Genomic DNA, 16,489 nt, shown 5'->3' on the forward strand with positions numbered 1-16,489 from the left:
AGCACAGTTTAAAAATAAGGTTTTATGTTGAATATCTATTAAAATGAAGCCCTTTATATTGATGAGTTATTTTAAAAATTTTAAAATTTATTTAATTAATTGTCTTTTTTTTTTTAAGAAAAAAAAAAAGACAGTCTCTTCATATAACCCTGGCTGTACTGGCACTTACTATATAGACCAGACTGGCCTCAAACTCAGATCTGCGTGCCTCAGCCTCCTAAATGCTGGGATTAAAGGTGTGATCACTATACCCAGAGATAAGTTACTTTTAAAAGGGACTCATTATTATTATTGCTTTGTTTGAAACAGGGTCTCACTCTGTAGCCCAAAATATCTTGGAATTTACTATGTTCAAGTTGGCCTCAGACTTGTAGCTCAGCTTCTGACTGCTTGAATTACAGGCACCTGTGTCTCAGTTGTGGCTGCCTGAGCTCTGAGAACCGAAGTAGATGACGCGTAGAGAGGACCGTGTGGTATAAGTCGGGGGTATCCGTTAGTGCAGGATTCGGCGGAGTGTCCATGGTAGTGTGCTGACTGCATGCTTTCTCCCACGCAGGTGTAACAGATGGATAGGTAACAGAGAAGACCGCTTCCCTTTCTTGTCAGGGCGTCAGCATGACCGAGTGCTTCCTGCCCCCCACCAGCAGCCCCAGTGAACACCGCAGGGCAGAGCATGGCAGCGGGCTGACTCGAACCCCCAGCTCTGAGGAGATCAGCCCTACAAAATTTCCTGGATTGTACCGGACGGGTGAGCCCTCACCTCCTCATGACATCCTCCATGAGCCTCCTGATACAGTGTCGGATGATGAGAAAGACCATGGGAAGAAAAAAGGAAAATTTAAGAAAAAGGAAAAAAGGAGTAAGTACTGGTTTTCATTTTATTTATATTTTCATCTGTCTGTCTATCCATCCATCCATCCATCCATCCATTGGTTTTTTGAGACAGGGTTTCTCTGTAGCTTTGGAGCCTGTCCTGGAACTAACTTTTGTAGACCATGCTGGCCTTGAGTTCACAGACATCTGGCTGAGATTAAAGGTATGCGCCACTACCACCCAGCTTATTTATTTATTTATTTAAAAAATTTTATAATAATTTTTTTAATCTTTGGTTATTTTCACATCATATATCCCAACCGTACTAATTTCTCAGTCCTTCCATATCTCCCCTCCACCCTTGTAGCCTCCCCCCAAAAGTAAATAAAAAATAATGTAAGGGGCTGGAGAGATGGCTCAGGTTAAGAGCACTGGCTGCTTTTCCAGCAGTCCTGAGTTCAATTCCCAGCAACCACATGGTGACTTAAAACCATCTGTGATGAGATCTGGTGCCCTCTTCTGGTGTGTGTAAGTAAGACACTGTATACATAATAGATAAATCTTTAAAAAAATTTTAGAGGGGCTGGAGAGATGGCTCAGTGGTTAAGAGCATTGCCTGCTCTTCCAAAGGTCCTGAGTTCAATTCCCGGCAACCACATGGTGGCTCACAACCATCTGGAATGAGGTCTAGTGCCCTCTTCTGGCCTGCAGACATACACACAGAATATTGTATACATAATAAATAAATAAATAAATAAATATTAAAAAAAATTTTAGAAAAGGAAAGAAAGAAGAAAGAGAAATCAAAACGCCTGTTGACCCCTCCGGGCAGTTACCCTGTCACCACAGTGTCTGTGCATGTCCCGTGTGCTCCTCCAGCTTTCCCTCATCTTCACCACGCGCCCGGTAGTTTATCCTAGTGACGTCCAAGCTGTGGTGAACGCAGTACAGCCTTTTTCCCAAACAGCTTTACTTGCAAGTGTTCATTGCAATGAGGTGTTAGGTTAGTTCAAGGCCTCTGGCTTCTACTACAGCGTCAATACTGAACCCTAATAGAGACTCAGAGATCCGCTGTTGCCTAGAGTCATGAGGATCCTGCAGCTATGGATCCCGAGGTCAGCCGCTCACTTACTCCAGCAGCTGGGGTGGGCCAACTCAAAGCCCTGGAACTGGACCTGGGAGGTATTGAGTTGATCAGCCTGCCTGCTCTCCCACAGTCACGCCACCAGAGCCGAGCCAGTATTGGTTTTCTTTATGCTTTTGAAGGGTTTCTTGAGGGATTACAGGCACATACCATATCGGGGTTTATGTTGGGATCAAGCCCCACTAAAGGATTGCTATAGCAGGTGAAAATTGGCTGGGATATCTCCTCAGATATCTAAACGAAATAAATTAGCTCAATGAGTCTTTATCATGTCTCATTATTCTTCCTCTGCTCTCTCCAATGCTCTCTCTGTCTTTTGCTATTCTACCCATCCCACATGGTTTCCCTTTTATATACCCACACAGACAGTTAACAAGCATGCATTTCACAGAATCACAAAAATAGGTAAAGGAGGCAGGCGCATTGCCTCTCAGGGGGGTGTGGCTGTGAAGCTCTCTGGCAGATACCAGGAGGATTAATTAAGGATTAGTACAAAATTCTAAGAAGTTTTCATGCACTAACTACATTTCTTAAGTGTGATTAGTTAAGCTAGAAGTTTGTGATTAATAATTGTAGAAAAATGCGGCAGTGCTGTTGCATTTTCTAAGCCCTGCAGCTTCTTTCCCCAGCAGCTGGGCACACAGCATAGGTTAACTATAGTAAACCTGCGGGCCTGGGAGGAAGGCAAAAATACTTGATTGCATTAGTGTCTAGCTAGCTGAGTTAAAAGGAATTTCTTTGGAGATGGAGCTTCTAGCTCTCGTGGGGTACCTGCCAGGACCCAGATGAGAGGGAATTTCTTTCTCTGGGGCTGGTTTAGCAACTCAAGCTTTTTCCCTGTATTTCTAGAGGTAAAGGCATAAACAGTTAATTTCCTGGGTTATGATCTTACATTAACTGAAACCAAGGTGAAGGGGAAGTACAGAATATTAATAGCTTGTTAGGTTAGAGCAAAGACCAGTAGATTATACCTTCCTGAGTCTGCTGCTAGAGAATTCTGGGCCACCCAGACCTGTTTATCAGTGAGAGCAGACTCTGCTCAGTGCCTCCTGCTTGGGGCTCCTTTCTTATCAGTGAGTCCTGTCAATAAGGGTAATTGTGTGAGTTTAGCTTCACGTAGATTTGATTTTGAGAACAAAGGTTTGGCTGAGTGAATGTTCACACCAGGGCACCATAGTGTGGGAGAAAGTATACAGTTGTAAGAAAGAAGTTATCTCAACGAATGATTTATACACTGCTGGGGTATTTTGAAATGAATCCCATTATGGATGGGAGAAACATGATTTCACAAGATTTTTACAGAATTGATAGTGACTGTCCAAAAGGCAGGTGTTCCTGAAGCTCTGTCTAGTGGTCTGTCAGCTGTACTTTGACTGTATAATACTTGTGGGCTCACATCGCCAACACACCTAGCTTGGCATGTTTGAGATATGCTTCTGCTCTACTCAAGTGTTCCATTGTCTTCGGAAATAGTCTAGGCAGAATCTCTCATTTCCCATTTCTGGGTTTTGTTTTGATTTTTTTGAGACAGGGTTTCTCTGTAGTTTTGGAGCCTGTCCTGGAACTAGCTCTTGTAGACCAGGCTGGTCTCGAACTCACAGAGATCCGCCTGCTTCTGCCTCCCGAGTGCTGTGATCAAAGCTGTGCGCCACCACCGCCCAGCTTGCCCTTAAGATCTTTACCATTCTGGTGAGTAGTGCAAGGTTCATGGTGTTTGAATTAAAAGGTAACTTGTGAGCTACGTTTATTCTATGCTATAAAGTACCTCGGAAGGTAGTTAGCTACTGGAAAGAAGAATTAGGGCTATTACAAAAGAGCAACAAAGTAGGGCTAGAGTATAGCTCAGCAGTTCAGAATGCTTGCTGCTCCCAGAACCAATAAGCTCATAACCACCTGTGACTGTGGATCCGGGGCACCTGATGCCCTCTTCTGACTTCCATGGGCACATGTAGCACACACTGATGTAGACACACACGTAAAATAATAGTATGAGAAAATTTGCCCCAAGCGTTGTAGTGCATGCCTTTAATCCTAGCGCTCAAAGGTAGAAGCAGGTGGATCCGAGTTGGAGGCCAGCCTGGTCTACAGAGTGAGTTCCAGGACAGACAGAGCTGTATCGAGTGTAAAGAAAAAGCCAGGTGCAGTGGTACGTGCCTGTAGTTGAACTATTCTGGAGGCCGATGCAGGAGCATTGTCTGTGCCTAGTTTAAGGCAGCCTAAGTAACGTAGTGAAACTCCATCCTAAAAACAAACAAAAAGAAAAGCAAACTGACAATTCTGAATTGGTATTAAGACAATTAGCGTCTTTGTCAAAATGCAAAAATTACTTCTAATGTGGCAGCCAAAGTGAGGGAATAATTGCATTTGGCATTCAGTTTAAAGGAGTTTGTAGTCCCTGCTCTAGTTTTTCCAGAAAGGGAGGAGAGCAGAGGTGGCAGAGGAGTAGTGGTGGAGCTGTGCCTCGTGAATGCCGTTAGAGGACGAACAGTCGCCGAGCAGCAGCAGCACCCGCTCTGCCCTGTAGGCTTCATCTCGTTAGTCCTCTGTTCTGTGTTTGTGTATGTTCATACTTGTTTCCAGAACTCTGCATACATTCACTGTGAAATCTAAAACTTCCTCTCAACATTGGCATTGCAAGGATCGCTGCTGTCTGTTGCCCTCTTGTGGTCATTAGATGTCAACACACCATTGCTCTTTTGCTGGTTTTCTGGAGACCCTAGCGGTGGAAAGCTGTATAGCTTCTGCCAGGTGGAATCTTTTTTTTTGTTTAAGAAGCATGTGTATATTCCATACTTTCTTCATCCGTTCTTCTATTGAAGGGCATCTAGGTTGTTTCCAGGTTCTGGCTATTACAAACAATGCTGCTATGAACATAGTTGAGCATATACTTTTGTCATATGATAGGGCCTCTCTTGGGTATATTCCCAAGAGTGGTATTGCTGGGTCCAGGGGTAGGTTGATCCCGAATTTCCTGAGAAACCGCCACACTGCTTTCCAGAGTGGTTGCACAAGTTTTCATTCCCACCAGCAATGGATGAGTGTACCCCTTTCTCCACAACCTCTCCAACAAAGGCTATCATTGGTGTTTTTTATTTTAGCCATTCTGACAGGTATAAGATGGTATCTTAAAGTTGTCTTGATTTGCATTTCCCTAATCGCTAAGGAAGTTGAGCATGACCTTAAGTGTCTTTTGGCCATTTGAACTTCTTCTGTTGAGAATTCTCTGTTCAGCTCAGCTCACCTTACTAGACCTGGATGGAGGTGGGCGGTCCTTGGACTTCCCACAGGTCAGGGAACCCTGATTGCTCTTCGAGCTGATAAGGGAGGGGGACTTGATCGGGGGAGGGGGAGGGAAATGGGAGGCAGTGGCGGGGAGGAGGCAGAAATATTTAATAAATAAATAAATGAAGCATGTGGACAGTTTGACGTTGAAAATGTAATTTATACCTACTGCGTTTCTTTGGCAGCTGAAGGCTATGCTGCCTTCCAGGAAGATAGCTCTGGAGATGAAGCCGAAAGTCCATCCAAGATGAAGAGGTCCAAGGGAATCCATGTGTTCAAGAAGCCCAGCTTCTCTAAAAAGAAGGAGAAGGATTTTAAAATCAAAGAAAAACCCAAAGAAGAAAAGCATAAAGAAGAAAAGCACAAAGAAAAGAAATCTAAAGACTTGACAGCAGCTGATGTTGTTAAACAGTGGAAGGAAAAGAAGAAAAAGAAAAAGCCAATTCAGGAGCCAGAGGTACCTCAGGTTGACGTTCCGAGTCTCAGACCCATTTTTGGTGTTCCCTTGGCTGACGCGGTAGAGAGGACCATGATGTATGATGGTGTGCGCTTGCCAGCTGTCTTCCGTGAGTGCATAGATTACATGGAGAAGCATGGCATGAAGTGCGAAGGCATCTACAGAGTTTCAGGTATCGGGGACATACATGTTGCTTGATGGTTTTCAAAAATTAGCTTCTCTTTATTTCCTAAAGGAAGGAAAGACTATTAACTTGTCAGGAACACTTTGGTTTGGATCTAAACCTTCCTCACGCCCTTGGTCCTTGCACCGCGTTTGATTTTCCATTAGGATTTATTCCTAAGTTATTCACAGCTGCAGCTGGGCAGAGTGAATCACCTCTCAGGATGCTGTGCCAAGCCTGGGCTCGCCTCTCTAAGTCTCGGCCCAGTGGTGGGGAGTCTGAGGTTGGTGTGAAGGAAGCTTCTCAGCCAAGATGAATGACTAATGACATGGCCGTGCTATGTGTTTCCTTAGCCTGACTAAAGACGCCAAGTGCTGTTTGCTAAGTAGCTGGGCCCCAAATGTGTATACTCCGCCAGCCACGTAGAGCTATTGCAGCTGTCCCCAAGACTGACCCATTCATCTACATAGTTTATGCGAACCATTGTAGTGCATACTTGGCCAGAATGTGTTTCATATTAGATATCTAAGCAGTACAAAGATTTCTTTCTTCAAAAGCAGCATGAGTTTTGTGTTGCCATGGCGTTCAGGTCCCAGGCTGAGCAGTGTCTGTGCATCAGTCATTATGCTCCCCAGGGGGCTGTTGTGATGAAGCCCCTGACCACACATCTCTTCATGGGGTGAGAGGTAAGTCATATGCATTCAGAACAGAGAGAAAGAATAAGCAAAGTTTCCACTTGATTGGTTCATATCCTTTCCAGGAGATAGATTTGATACTTGGGATAACATTTCTGTGACTCAGTAGATAAATGCTGCATTGCTACTATTTTATACAAAGTAAAACACAGTGCATTTTTGTATAATTTCTTACTTCCTTATAAAATTAAAGACAAACTTGCAAATTTGATTTTTAAGCGTTTATTATATATTGAAAAGTTTTGATGGTTTAAACAGCGTTAGAAACTATTTCCTATATGATCTTGATAAGCATGAAGACATTTTTGGGGGGGATAAAAGTTTCTCTGAAATTTTCTGTAACTTTGTTCAAAGAATTCTTTTGTTTCTGACCTGTCTTTGATATTTGCAGTGAGTCTGATAAACTAGGAAACTTTGTCTCTTGTTTACAAAGCGACAGCTCTCTACTGCCCTGTGGATAAGCTACTGTGTGTGGGAGCTTCTTTTTACATTGTCTGTCTTGTGAGGAGTTAGAAAGTTGCCTTTTATTCGTACAGTGTATATGCTTGGTTTATAGTTTCATTTCCCCCTGAATTTTTATCTAATTGCCATAATATTTAATTTTTCTGGATTAAGCATATTTTCTTAGTATACTATGGCTTCTGGGAATATTCAGTTTTTCATTGTGATTTTATGTGCTTATGTTTGTAGAGGAGTTGTATGGCTCACATGTAGTACTAATTCCCATCAGGAGGGCTCTTATTTAGTTCTGAGCAGGGTCTTGCTCTGTAGCCCAGACTGGCCTTGAACTTGAAGCTGTCCTCTTGCCTCGGTCTCAAAGTAGTGAGATTACCGGTGTGAGTCACCACACCTGGCTTCCAGAGGTGGTTCCTGGATGTTTCTGTGTCTCTGCAGTAGGCGTGTATAGGGGTGGAGAAAGCATGTCTGATTTCTGGTATTATTTCTCTTTTAAATTTAATGTTTTAAGGAATCAAATCAAAGGTAGATGAGCTAAAAGCGGCCTATGACCGAGAGGAGTCTCCAAACTTGGAAGAATATGAGCCTAACACTGTAGCCAGTTTGCTGAAGCAGTATTTGCGAGACCTTCCAGAGAATTTGCTTACCAAAGAGCTTATGCCCCGATTTGAAGAGGCTTGTGGGAGGACCACGGAGATGGAGAAAGTACAGGAATTCCAGCGCTTGCTCAAGGAACTGCCAGAATGTAACCATCTTCTGATTTCCTGGCTCATTGTGCACATGGACCACGTCATTGCGAAGGAGCTAGAGACGAAAATGAATATCCAGAACATCTCCATAGTACTTAGCCCGACCGTCCAGGTATGGGTCCTGTCTGCACGCCCCTTTGGGTGTCGAGACTGGGAAATTAGGGAGCAATCTGTTGCCAAAGTGTCTGTGAAACATTGACTCCAAGAAGGCGAATGATGGGTAACCCGGTCATAACATACCTGGCATTCTTTTCTGTTTGTATGTAGGAATTGCATGTGTGTGGCTGCACACGTAGGTGTATGCATATTTATGTGGAGGTCGTAGGACAAACTCAAGTATTGTTCCTTAGATACTAACCATCCACCTTTTCCCCCTCCTTTAGACAGTGTCTCTCACTGGCCTAAACTGACAAATAGGCTAAGCTGGCTGGCCAGCAAACCATCGGGACCCTCCTGTCCCTGCCTCCCCAGCACTGGATTGCAAGTGTGTACAGTCATGCACCTGTGAACTGGGGAGATGGAGCTCAGGTCCTCCTGCCTGCACCATAGGTGCTTTAGTGACTAAGCTGTCCTCCTAGCCTCCTGTCCCCTCACCACTGCTCAGTGATGCTGTCCAGGACTGTGTTTGCATTTGTAGTAAACTATACCTTATTGTGTCAAAAGAAAAGAGGAGATAGTAGGTCTAAATTTTGTTTTGTTTTGGTGTTTTGAGATGGGGTTTCTCTGGGAAATTCCAGCTGGTCTCAAACTCAAAAGATCTACCTGCCACTGCCTCCTGAATGCTGGGATTAAAGGCGTACACCAACATTGCCCAGGAAACAAACTGTTTATTAAATTTCTCAAATATCAGTTTTGTTAGCCTGGGTTTCAGAGTTTGGTCAATACTACATTGTTACTCATTGCCATAGCATGGGTGCTTATACCACAGAAGCTCTAGAGGAATTTTTTTTAAAAATATTTATTTATTTTGTATACAATATTCTGTCTGTGTGTATGACTGCAGGCTAGAAGAGGGCACCAGACCCCATTACAGATGGTTGTGAGCCACCATGTGGTTGCTGGGAATTGAACTCAGGACCTTTGGAAGAGCAGGCAATGCTCTTAACCTCTGAGCCATCTCTCCAGCTCCCTAGAGGAATTTTAAGAGAAAGTTTGAACCAGGAAAAAACTTGTCTCCATTGTTTAGCCATCCTGCAGTCCTGCCTTCCTAGTCTGGGGACATCATGGAATGCTGGTGCACGCCCCACAAGACTGCCTGCTCTGTACACCTGCAGGTGCTCCACCACCAGCTGTGTGTGAAAGGTCTCGAATACAGTGGAGAGGACTGTTAGGTAGTCAAAGCCAGCTAATGGGTGACAGGAAAGTGCAGATTGGTGGGCATGTGTTTTGTATCCTTTCCAGGCTTTTCCCTTATGGTGCTTGAGGCATGATTAAGTCAGGCTTTCGTATTCTCTTCTTACATTGACCATTCGTTAGAAAAGCCCTTTTGTCTCTGCTGTGGAGTTTCCTTTCCGTGTCCAGGATTAACGGATGCACTGTGACCGGTGCCGATGGAGTAAGAGATCTCCTCAGCGGTTTTATGAACTCTGCACCTATTTTCTACAGATCAGCAACCGTGTCCTGTATGTGCTCTTCACACATGTGCAAGAGCTCTTTGGCACTGTGGTCCTAAAGCAAGTGACAAGACCTCTGCGTTGGTCCAACATGGCTACAATGCCCACACTGCCAGAGACCCAGGCAGGCATCAAGGAAGAGATCAGGAGACAGGTGTGTACTTGGCCTCTGCCCCTGCCCTGCTCTGACCCCACCCTCTCCTTGCCTGTCCTTGCCTGCTTCTGTGCTGACCACATGAACTCTAGCTTCCTGAGTAGTGTGGTTCCTGTGTGCCTTCCTCTATCTCTTGGTGCACCCTGGGGATGGAGCACAGGCCTGATGGAAGGAAGCCCTCCGCTCCTCCCTCTGAACTCGGCCCTGTCTTGGGAACATGCTCTTCATGGCATGTTTTCAGCTGACCCTAGTCACACCACGTAAGTAACCATGGTGGGAATGGCATAGGATTTTAAACTGGAAGAACTGGTTTTAAGCTCCTGCTCTGCTCATTCCTGACATGCTAATTTTAGGCAAATTGTTCAGCATTCGTAGTAAACCTTGGTCTTCTCATTTTAAAATGGATGAGCTCCGGAATTAATGTGGGGGATAATACCTGGAAGGAATCACCACAGCCAGGATCTCAAAAATGTGCTGTTATCTATCATATTTTATAGCTAAAATACTGGAAAGGGAAGTTTTAGTAATTTACTTTGTGGCATAATTTCTAGACCATGTAACCAATATTTAGCTCAAAATTTGAACTTTCCCACTATGCTGCTTTGATATAAAGGAAATCCAGTAAATGTGTGTGTGCCTGTGTGTGTGTGTGTGTGTGTGTGTGTGTGTGTGTGTGTGTGTGTAGGGAGGAGGTGGAGAGACTGAGATGACCTGGTAAGAAATTCAAGACTGAATAAAAAGCTTGCATACATTGTGTTTGCATGAACATGGTCACATGTCTGCTTCTCTGCTGCGTTCTCCTCGTCAGTTGCTGTGAGGAGGAGACAGAAGGAAGTGCATTGGTTGCTGTTGAACTGCTAGAAACACATGAATGAGGGCCTAATTCCTCGGTAAAGCAAATGAAGGGTGGGTTTGCAAGCTAGCGGCAGCCTTGTGGAGAGAACAGTCCGCACTGTTTCCCGCAGAGAGCTGGTTCTTCATCATAGAAGTCGCACGTGCTGCCTTTAGACAACAAGACATGAACAGCTTTCCATGTGTCCTTTTGTTTTCTAGGAGTTTCTTTTGAATTGTTTACATCGAGATCTGCAGGGTGGGATAAAGGACTTATCTAAAGAAGAAAGATTATGGGAAGTACAAAGGATTCTGACTGCCCTCAAGAGAAAACTGAGGGAAGCTAAAAGACAAGTGAGTTACTGCCTTACACCCTGTGTCTCCAAAGGTGCAGAGTGTGGGAGTCTTCTGTACACTGACTTGTAACAGATTGTAACAGACCTTCTCCGACTGCCAGCCCCAAATCGTGACACGGAGATATTTAATATCGTTAGGAATGCTTGGCCTTACCTGAAGCTTGTCCCACTAGCTCTTGTAACTTCATTTATCCTGTTTCCCATCAGCAGCAGTTTGACTTTGAAATGTTTACCTTTCTTTCATTCTGTATGTCCTGCTTCACTGCTCCCTCTGTGTCTGTCTGTCTGGCAGCTGCCTGGCTGACCCCAGGCATTTTGCTCTTTTTCTCCCCCATTCTCTCTTGAGCCTGGATTCCTTCTCCTACTTATTCTCTCTGCCCTGCCAGCCCTGCCTGTCCCTCTCCTGCCTAGCTATTGGCCGTTCAGGTCTTTATTAGACTTATTGTACCTTAGGCAGGCAAGGTGAAACAAATGGCAGTACATCTTACATAGTTAAACAAATGCAGCATAAACAATTATAACACACCATTACACAGTTTAATTAATATTCTGCAACATAAACAAATGTACCACATCTTTACATTGTTATAAGTTATTTCTTTTAAAAGTAATAGGTATATGATTGACAAATTCTCTAGTGGAAAATTTATTCATAAATGTTTCTTGTGCTGTTATTCATATTTTAGCTTGGTAGAAATCAAATGTTTCATTAAGTTTAGACATTTTTTTTTATTTGAATTAAGAAGGTGTTTATTTCCTGCCTGGTTTGTGTGTGTAAACAACTCTCTAAGGGTGAGAAGCAGGCTGGGTGTGAGACCTTTGGAGATTTCCGAGAAGTTTGAATTTTGAATAGAAATGCAGGGATGAAGGCCTAGGAGGGTTCCATACAGCAGGGGAGGAACTGCATGCAACTGCTGCTGCAGATAGAGGTCACAGGTCACACTTTAAGGTGTGACTTTAAGTCGCACTAGTTTAAGGTGCGAGGCTTGGTACTGGACTCAAGTTTCCTGGCCGCACCAAAGCTAAAATACACATTTCCAGAAGTTCTTCCAATCTACATGCAGATCCAGCAACAAGATTTAAGCAGCACACTCTACAGAGACATTGACTAAAAAAAAAAAGAGAGAGAGAGAGAAAGAAAGAAGGAAGATGGAGAATTGATTGAGGAATAACATCCAACAAATGCCTTCTAGCCTCTATATACAGGCACCCAAGTCCACAAATGTGCACACATGCACATAGAGAATTCTGGATTGAAACCAGAGGCAGTATAGCAGTTCGAAAAGGATGAATATCTTCTTTTTATTAGCCTGTATTTCTTCCCCTACCATTCCCTCTTCTTGCTTTTTTTTTTTTTTTTTGTAGCTGTACCCCCAGATTCCATTGTGTTGACTTCGCCTTTGAGGGTAAAATGACTTAGAGACAGAAGTAGCATCATTCAGTGGATTAGTGACTGAAAATAAGAAAAATACAGTATCAATTTAAACCATGATATCATCTGGTCACTTTCTTATAAAAGTGTACCAGAAATTTGTCCTCTAAGAGAGCAGCAGCCCTTAAGCCTTCAGAGTATCTGTGAAGTGTTCGTAACAGCAGAGAGCAGCAGAGGACCCCGAGCCACTGGCGGTTGAGCACATCTGTGCCCTGGCCGTCACTCAGCTACTCACATCAGCACAGTAGACAGAAGCATCTAAGCTAAGCGTGCGGCTCGAGAGCCTGCTGACTGATGGAGTCAGGTCATCCAAAACGGAGAGAGACTGTAGGGATAGAAAGCAGGCCCATAGTTGCTGGGTGTCAGCAGATAGTGGAGCCAAGGGGATATTTTCTAACAAAGGGTGGCAGCTTCTTGATTGTGTGTGTATGGTAAAATTAGTTAAACCAGGCTTAGAACTGACGGCCCTAGTAGCCCCCTTCAAGGCATCACACGTGGTACTGAAGTAGTGAGCATATTCATGAGAGCTGAGCATTCTTCATAGTGTGGCCACAGGCTAAGGGGAACCATGTTATGCTCTCTTCTTACCTTTACATTTGTATTATTTGTTTGTGTGTTAGTGTGCACTTGTGTGTGGACAACCAAGGACAACTTGCAGGAATCAGTGTTCTTTATCATGTGGGTTCCAGGGAGGGGATGAACTCAGGTTGTCAGGCTTCCTGACAGCAAATGTCTTTACCACTGAACTACCTTGCTGTTTCTGCTCATATTATATTCTTGTTTTGGTTTGTGTTTGTGGTTTTTTTTGTTTTGTTTTTTTGTTTTTGTTTTTGATTTTTTTGAGACAAGATCTTTCTATGCCATCCTGTCCTGGAATTCACTCTGTAGACCAGGCTGGCCTCAAACTCACAGAGATCCTCCTGTCTCTGCCTCTAGGGTTAAAAGTGTGTGCCATCACCATGCCTGGTTCTACACACATTATTTTCTAAGCCCGGTTAGCAAATGCCCGTCCATCCTGTTAGGCAGTGCCCCTGATGACTGCTGGGGTTTTCTTTAATTTTGGTAAGTTAAGAGAGACGTTTGTTGGCTGTTTTAGACATGCGCTGAACAGTTAGTTCATTTGTCTGCTTTGACAGGAGTGTGAAACCAAGATTGCACAGGAGATAGCCAGTCTTTCAAAAGAGGACGTTTCCAAAGAAGAAATGAATGAAAATGAGGAAGTTATAAATATCCTCCTTGCCCAGGTAAGCTAAACTCTTTAATTTCTGAGGTCATTTATTGGTCATTTTTTTTCAAATAGAAGCTCAACTATAGACTTTTTAAACCAAAATTGTAAAGTGACTCCCAAGGACTTGTGATCTATGGCCCTGCCCTGTGTGGTGTTTGTGTGGAGGAGAAGCGGCCTTCTGTCTAGTTTCTTAGTTTTGTTTAGTCCACAAGTAAGTTTATGTTGTAGGCTTTTTTCTGGATTTACAGGTGTCAGCGAGAACAGGAGAGAATAAAGTTCTACATTATTCTCTTCAAGGTTTTCCGTCTGAGATTTCTTGGAATATTAACTACATAGGTATCCCAAGGCAAAGGGGAAATGTCTGTGTTTAAACACGGAGGAGAAGTAACTTTCTTGATAGCTTTTCCGTACTTACTGCATCATGACCATGGTGCCTTCCCTTCCCCCTTCTTTGGAAAGATGCTGAAGCTTTTGTCTCCAGCTCCTCATTCCTGCTGACTGCTTTCCCTAGGCTGGGGGACCCTGAATGTGTGAGGATAGAGGTTCTCCCCATATGATTATCTGTCAAGCAGATCAGGATGGTTAACTTGTCAAGTAGAGTTCTCTCTTTTATCTGGAGGGCGTGGCCAAGTGCAGCGAGGAAGTAAGATCTGTAACTTTCCTTCTCTGGTCTGCCTTCCACTGACGCTGGAACCAGCTACACATCATCTCTTGGGGTCCTTCTTTTCCTAGTGACCGTGAATTCTGAGAGACAGGAAGCTAAAGCAGATGAGTTTTAGATTGTGCTTTTTATTTGTGTGTATGTGTTGCACACACATGCTCAGGTACCTGCTGAGGCCAGAAGAGGGTGTTGGATCCCCTGAAGCTGGTTCCATATGGTTGTGGGTACCCCAGTGCCAGTGCTGAGGGCTGAACTGGGTTCTCTGTAAGAAAAGCAAGTACTCCTAACTGCTAAGCAATCTGTTTAGCCCCCGGGAATCTGAAGCAGATTTTGACTTTGATCCTTGGTGTTGGAGTGGTAGGCTCATAGGGAGCCTTGCAAAAAGAACACAACAGGTTCTTGTATATACCCTGTTGTTGTGGAGAGTCTAGACGGTCTCTCAAAATAACTGTGTAACCTTTCTTGATTCTGAGGAAATATGTGGTTTTGGTTGAAGTAACTCATGTTCAGCACCAAGCTGGTAGTGACTGAATAGGGGGCATTGCCTCTACCAGAACTCGGAAAGGTGTTCTGCAATCGTTTCAGGAGAATGAGATCTTGACTGAGCAGGAGGAGCTCCTGGCCATGGAGCAGTTTCTGCGACGTCAGATTGCTTCAGAGAAGGAAGAGATTGAGCGCCTCCGAGCTGAGATTGCAGAAATCCAGAGGTAAAGGAGAGCTGTGGGGCTGGAAGTTCCTGCCATGTTGGCTCTCACTTTGAACAGAATTGTTTAAACATTCCTGTAAAGGAACTAGGCTTTTGAAGTAGTCACTTCGAGCTTCTTATCGGGTCTTAAAACAGCGCAGGTAAATTCCTGAGCATGGGAGACCTCAGAGAGCTGGCCATCAGGCCACAGTAGCGTTCCCTTTGTCTCCTCACAGTCGCCAGCAGCACGGCCGGAGCGAGACCGAGGAGTGCTCCTCTGAGAGCGAAAGTGAGAGCGAGGACGAGGAGGAGCTGCAGATCATCCTGGAGGACTTACAGAGGCAGAACGAAGAGCTAGAAGTGAGTCTGGGTAGACACCAGCCAGAAACCAGTAGTTTCTAAAATGTGCTTGAGACTGCTGCCTATTTTCCCACTGCAGACTCGCAGAGAGGAGTCCAAGGGCCTTCTCCCCAGCATGAAATATGTGATCTTGGCTGCTTGAAGTGTGGTAGCCTTGACCTTAGTGTACAAATGGACCTTCCTTTGCATGGGCTAGCCCTTCCACTGGCAGAGATGAGGTGCAAGAGGTAAAGTGAGCGACAGTTGTCTTGTCCTTGTGCCACAAAGTCAGTGTGACAGAAAGCTCTGGGCAGCAGCTGTGCTGGGAAGAGAAGGTTGATTTAAAAGATCTCCTTTCTTATCCGAAGTAAAAATGTTGTCTTTTGTGGTAGGACCCAGTGAGCAGAGGGACAGCTTGCTTTATTCATGGTCATCGAACTGCCAAACAAAGCGTAGCCATGCCCATGTGGGCGTCAAGAGTTGCACAGAATCCAGCACTCACAAGGCAGAGGCCGTGAATTTCTAAGTTGGAGGCCAACCTATTCTACAGAGTTAATTCCAGGACAGTTGGGTTCAAAAAAAAACAACAAGAAAAGATCTGAAAACTATCATTTTAGGGGCTGGAAGATGGCTCAGCAGTTGAGAGCCCTGGGTCCTCTGGAAGAGGACCCAGGTTCAATTTCTAGCACCCACATGGCAGCTCACAACTGTCTATAACTCTAGTCCCAGGGGATCTGATACTTTCACATAAATATACGTGCAGGCAAAACACCATTGCACATAAAAGTAAATAAAATTTAAAAATATTTAAGAATTGCCCAGGACCTCTGCCCTTCCACTGTCTGTGTGGAGGGTGGGCAGAGTGAGAGGAGGGTGCTGGTGTCAGAAACACCTGTTGCTGCAGGAGTCCGTCCTGGGGGAGAGGTGCAGGGATCCAGGGAGGTGGCCCAGCAGGTGAACATGCTGCTCTGCAGCTGAGGATCTGAGTTAGAGGAAGACAGCTCCCTCCTGCAGGACAGGTTGTCCTCTCATCCCCATATGCATGCACCGTGTATCCATGCCTATGAAGTGATCCCAGGACTTAGGAAGGCAGAGGCAACTGGGACTCCATAAGTCTGAGGCCAGCCTGGTCTACACAGTGAGACCTTGTTTAAAACAAAAACAGGAAAGGAAATAAGCAGAAATGAGATGTGGGTCTTTGGGAAGTCTGCTGTTTAGAAGACAACATTGGCACATTAGTTTGATCTCTTCATTTTACTGAATAGGAAGACAAATGGCAGAATCCGCGTAGTGTTTTATTGTTCGGATTGTGTAGGCCCATTATTCACGGAGCTTTCCCATTTGGGGCCAAAGTGGCTGTCCTGAGTCTTGCCATGTATTAGTAGGGGAGGGAAGGATCCAGGACACCCAGTGTCATGTCGGGGCATACAA

At 44.5% G+C, this 16,489-nt stretch overlaps 1 protein-coding gene across 1 annotated transcript in view; it reads left to right on the forward strand.

The window, feature by feature from the left end:
• Ralbp1 (ralA binding protein 1) overlaps nucleotides 1-16,489 on the forward strand; it is a 44,124-nt gene that overhangs the window by 26,479 nt on the left and 1,156 nt on the right. Inside the window, exons 2-9 of the mRNA XM_041631851.1 lie at nucleotides 557-859; nucleotides 5,425-5,868; nucleotides 7,522-7,871; nucleotides 9,365-9,526; nucleotides 10,580-10,711; nucleotides 13,282-13,389; nucleotides 14,620-14,741; nucleotides 14,956-15,079. Of these exons, the coding sequence (XP_041487785.1) occupies nucleotides 616-859; nucleotides 5,425-5,868; nucleotides 7,522-7,871; nucleotides 9,365-9,526; nucleotides 10,580-10,711; nucleotides 13,282-13,389; nucleotides 14,620-14,741; nucleotides 14,956-15,079 (1,686 nt within the window). The 5' untranslated portion in view covers nucleotides 557-615. The remainder of the gene's footprint in view (nucleotides 1-556; nucleotides 860-5,424; nucleotides 5,869-7,521; nucleotides 7,872-9,364; nucleotides 9,527-10,579; nucleotides 10,712-13,281; nucleotides 13,390-14,619; nucleotides 14,742-14,955; nucleotides 15,080-16,489) is intronic.

Source organism: Microtus oregoni, unplaced genomic scaffold (assembly GCF_018167655.1).
Source record: "Microtus oregoni isolate MIOR12 unplaced genomic scaffold, Mior012 000038F_ref0000394, whole genome shotgun sequence".
Lineage (NCBI taxonomy): Eukaryota > Metazoa > Chordata > Mammalia > Rodentia > Cricetidae > Microtus > Microtus oregoni.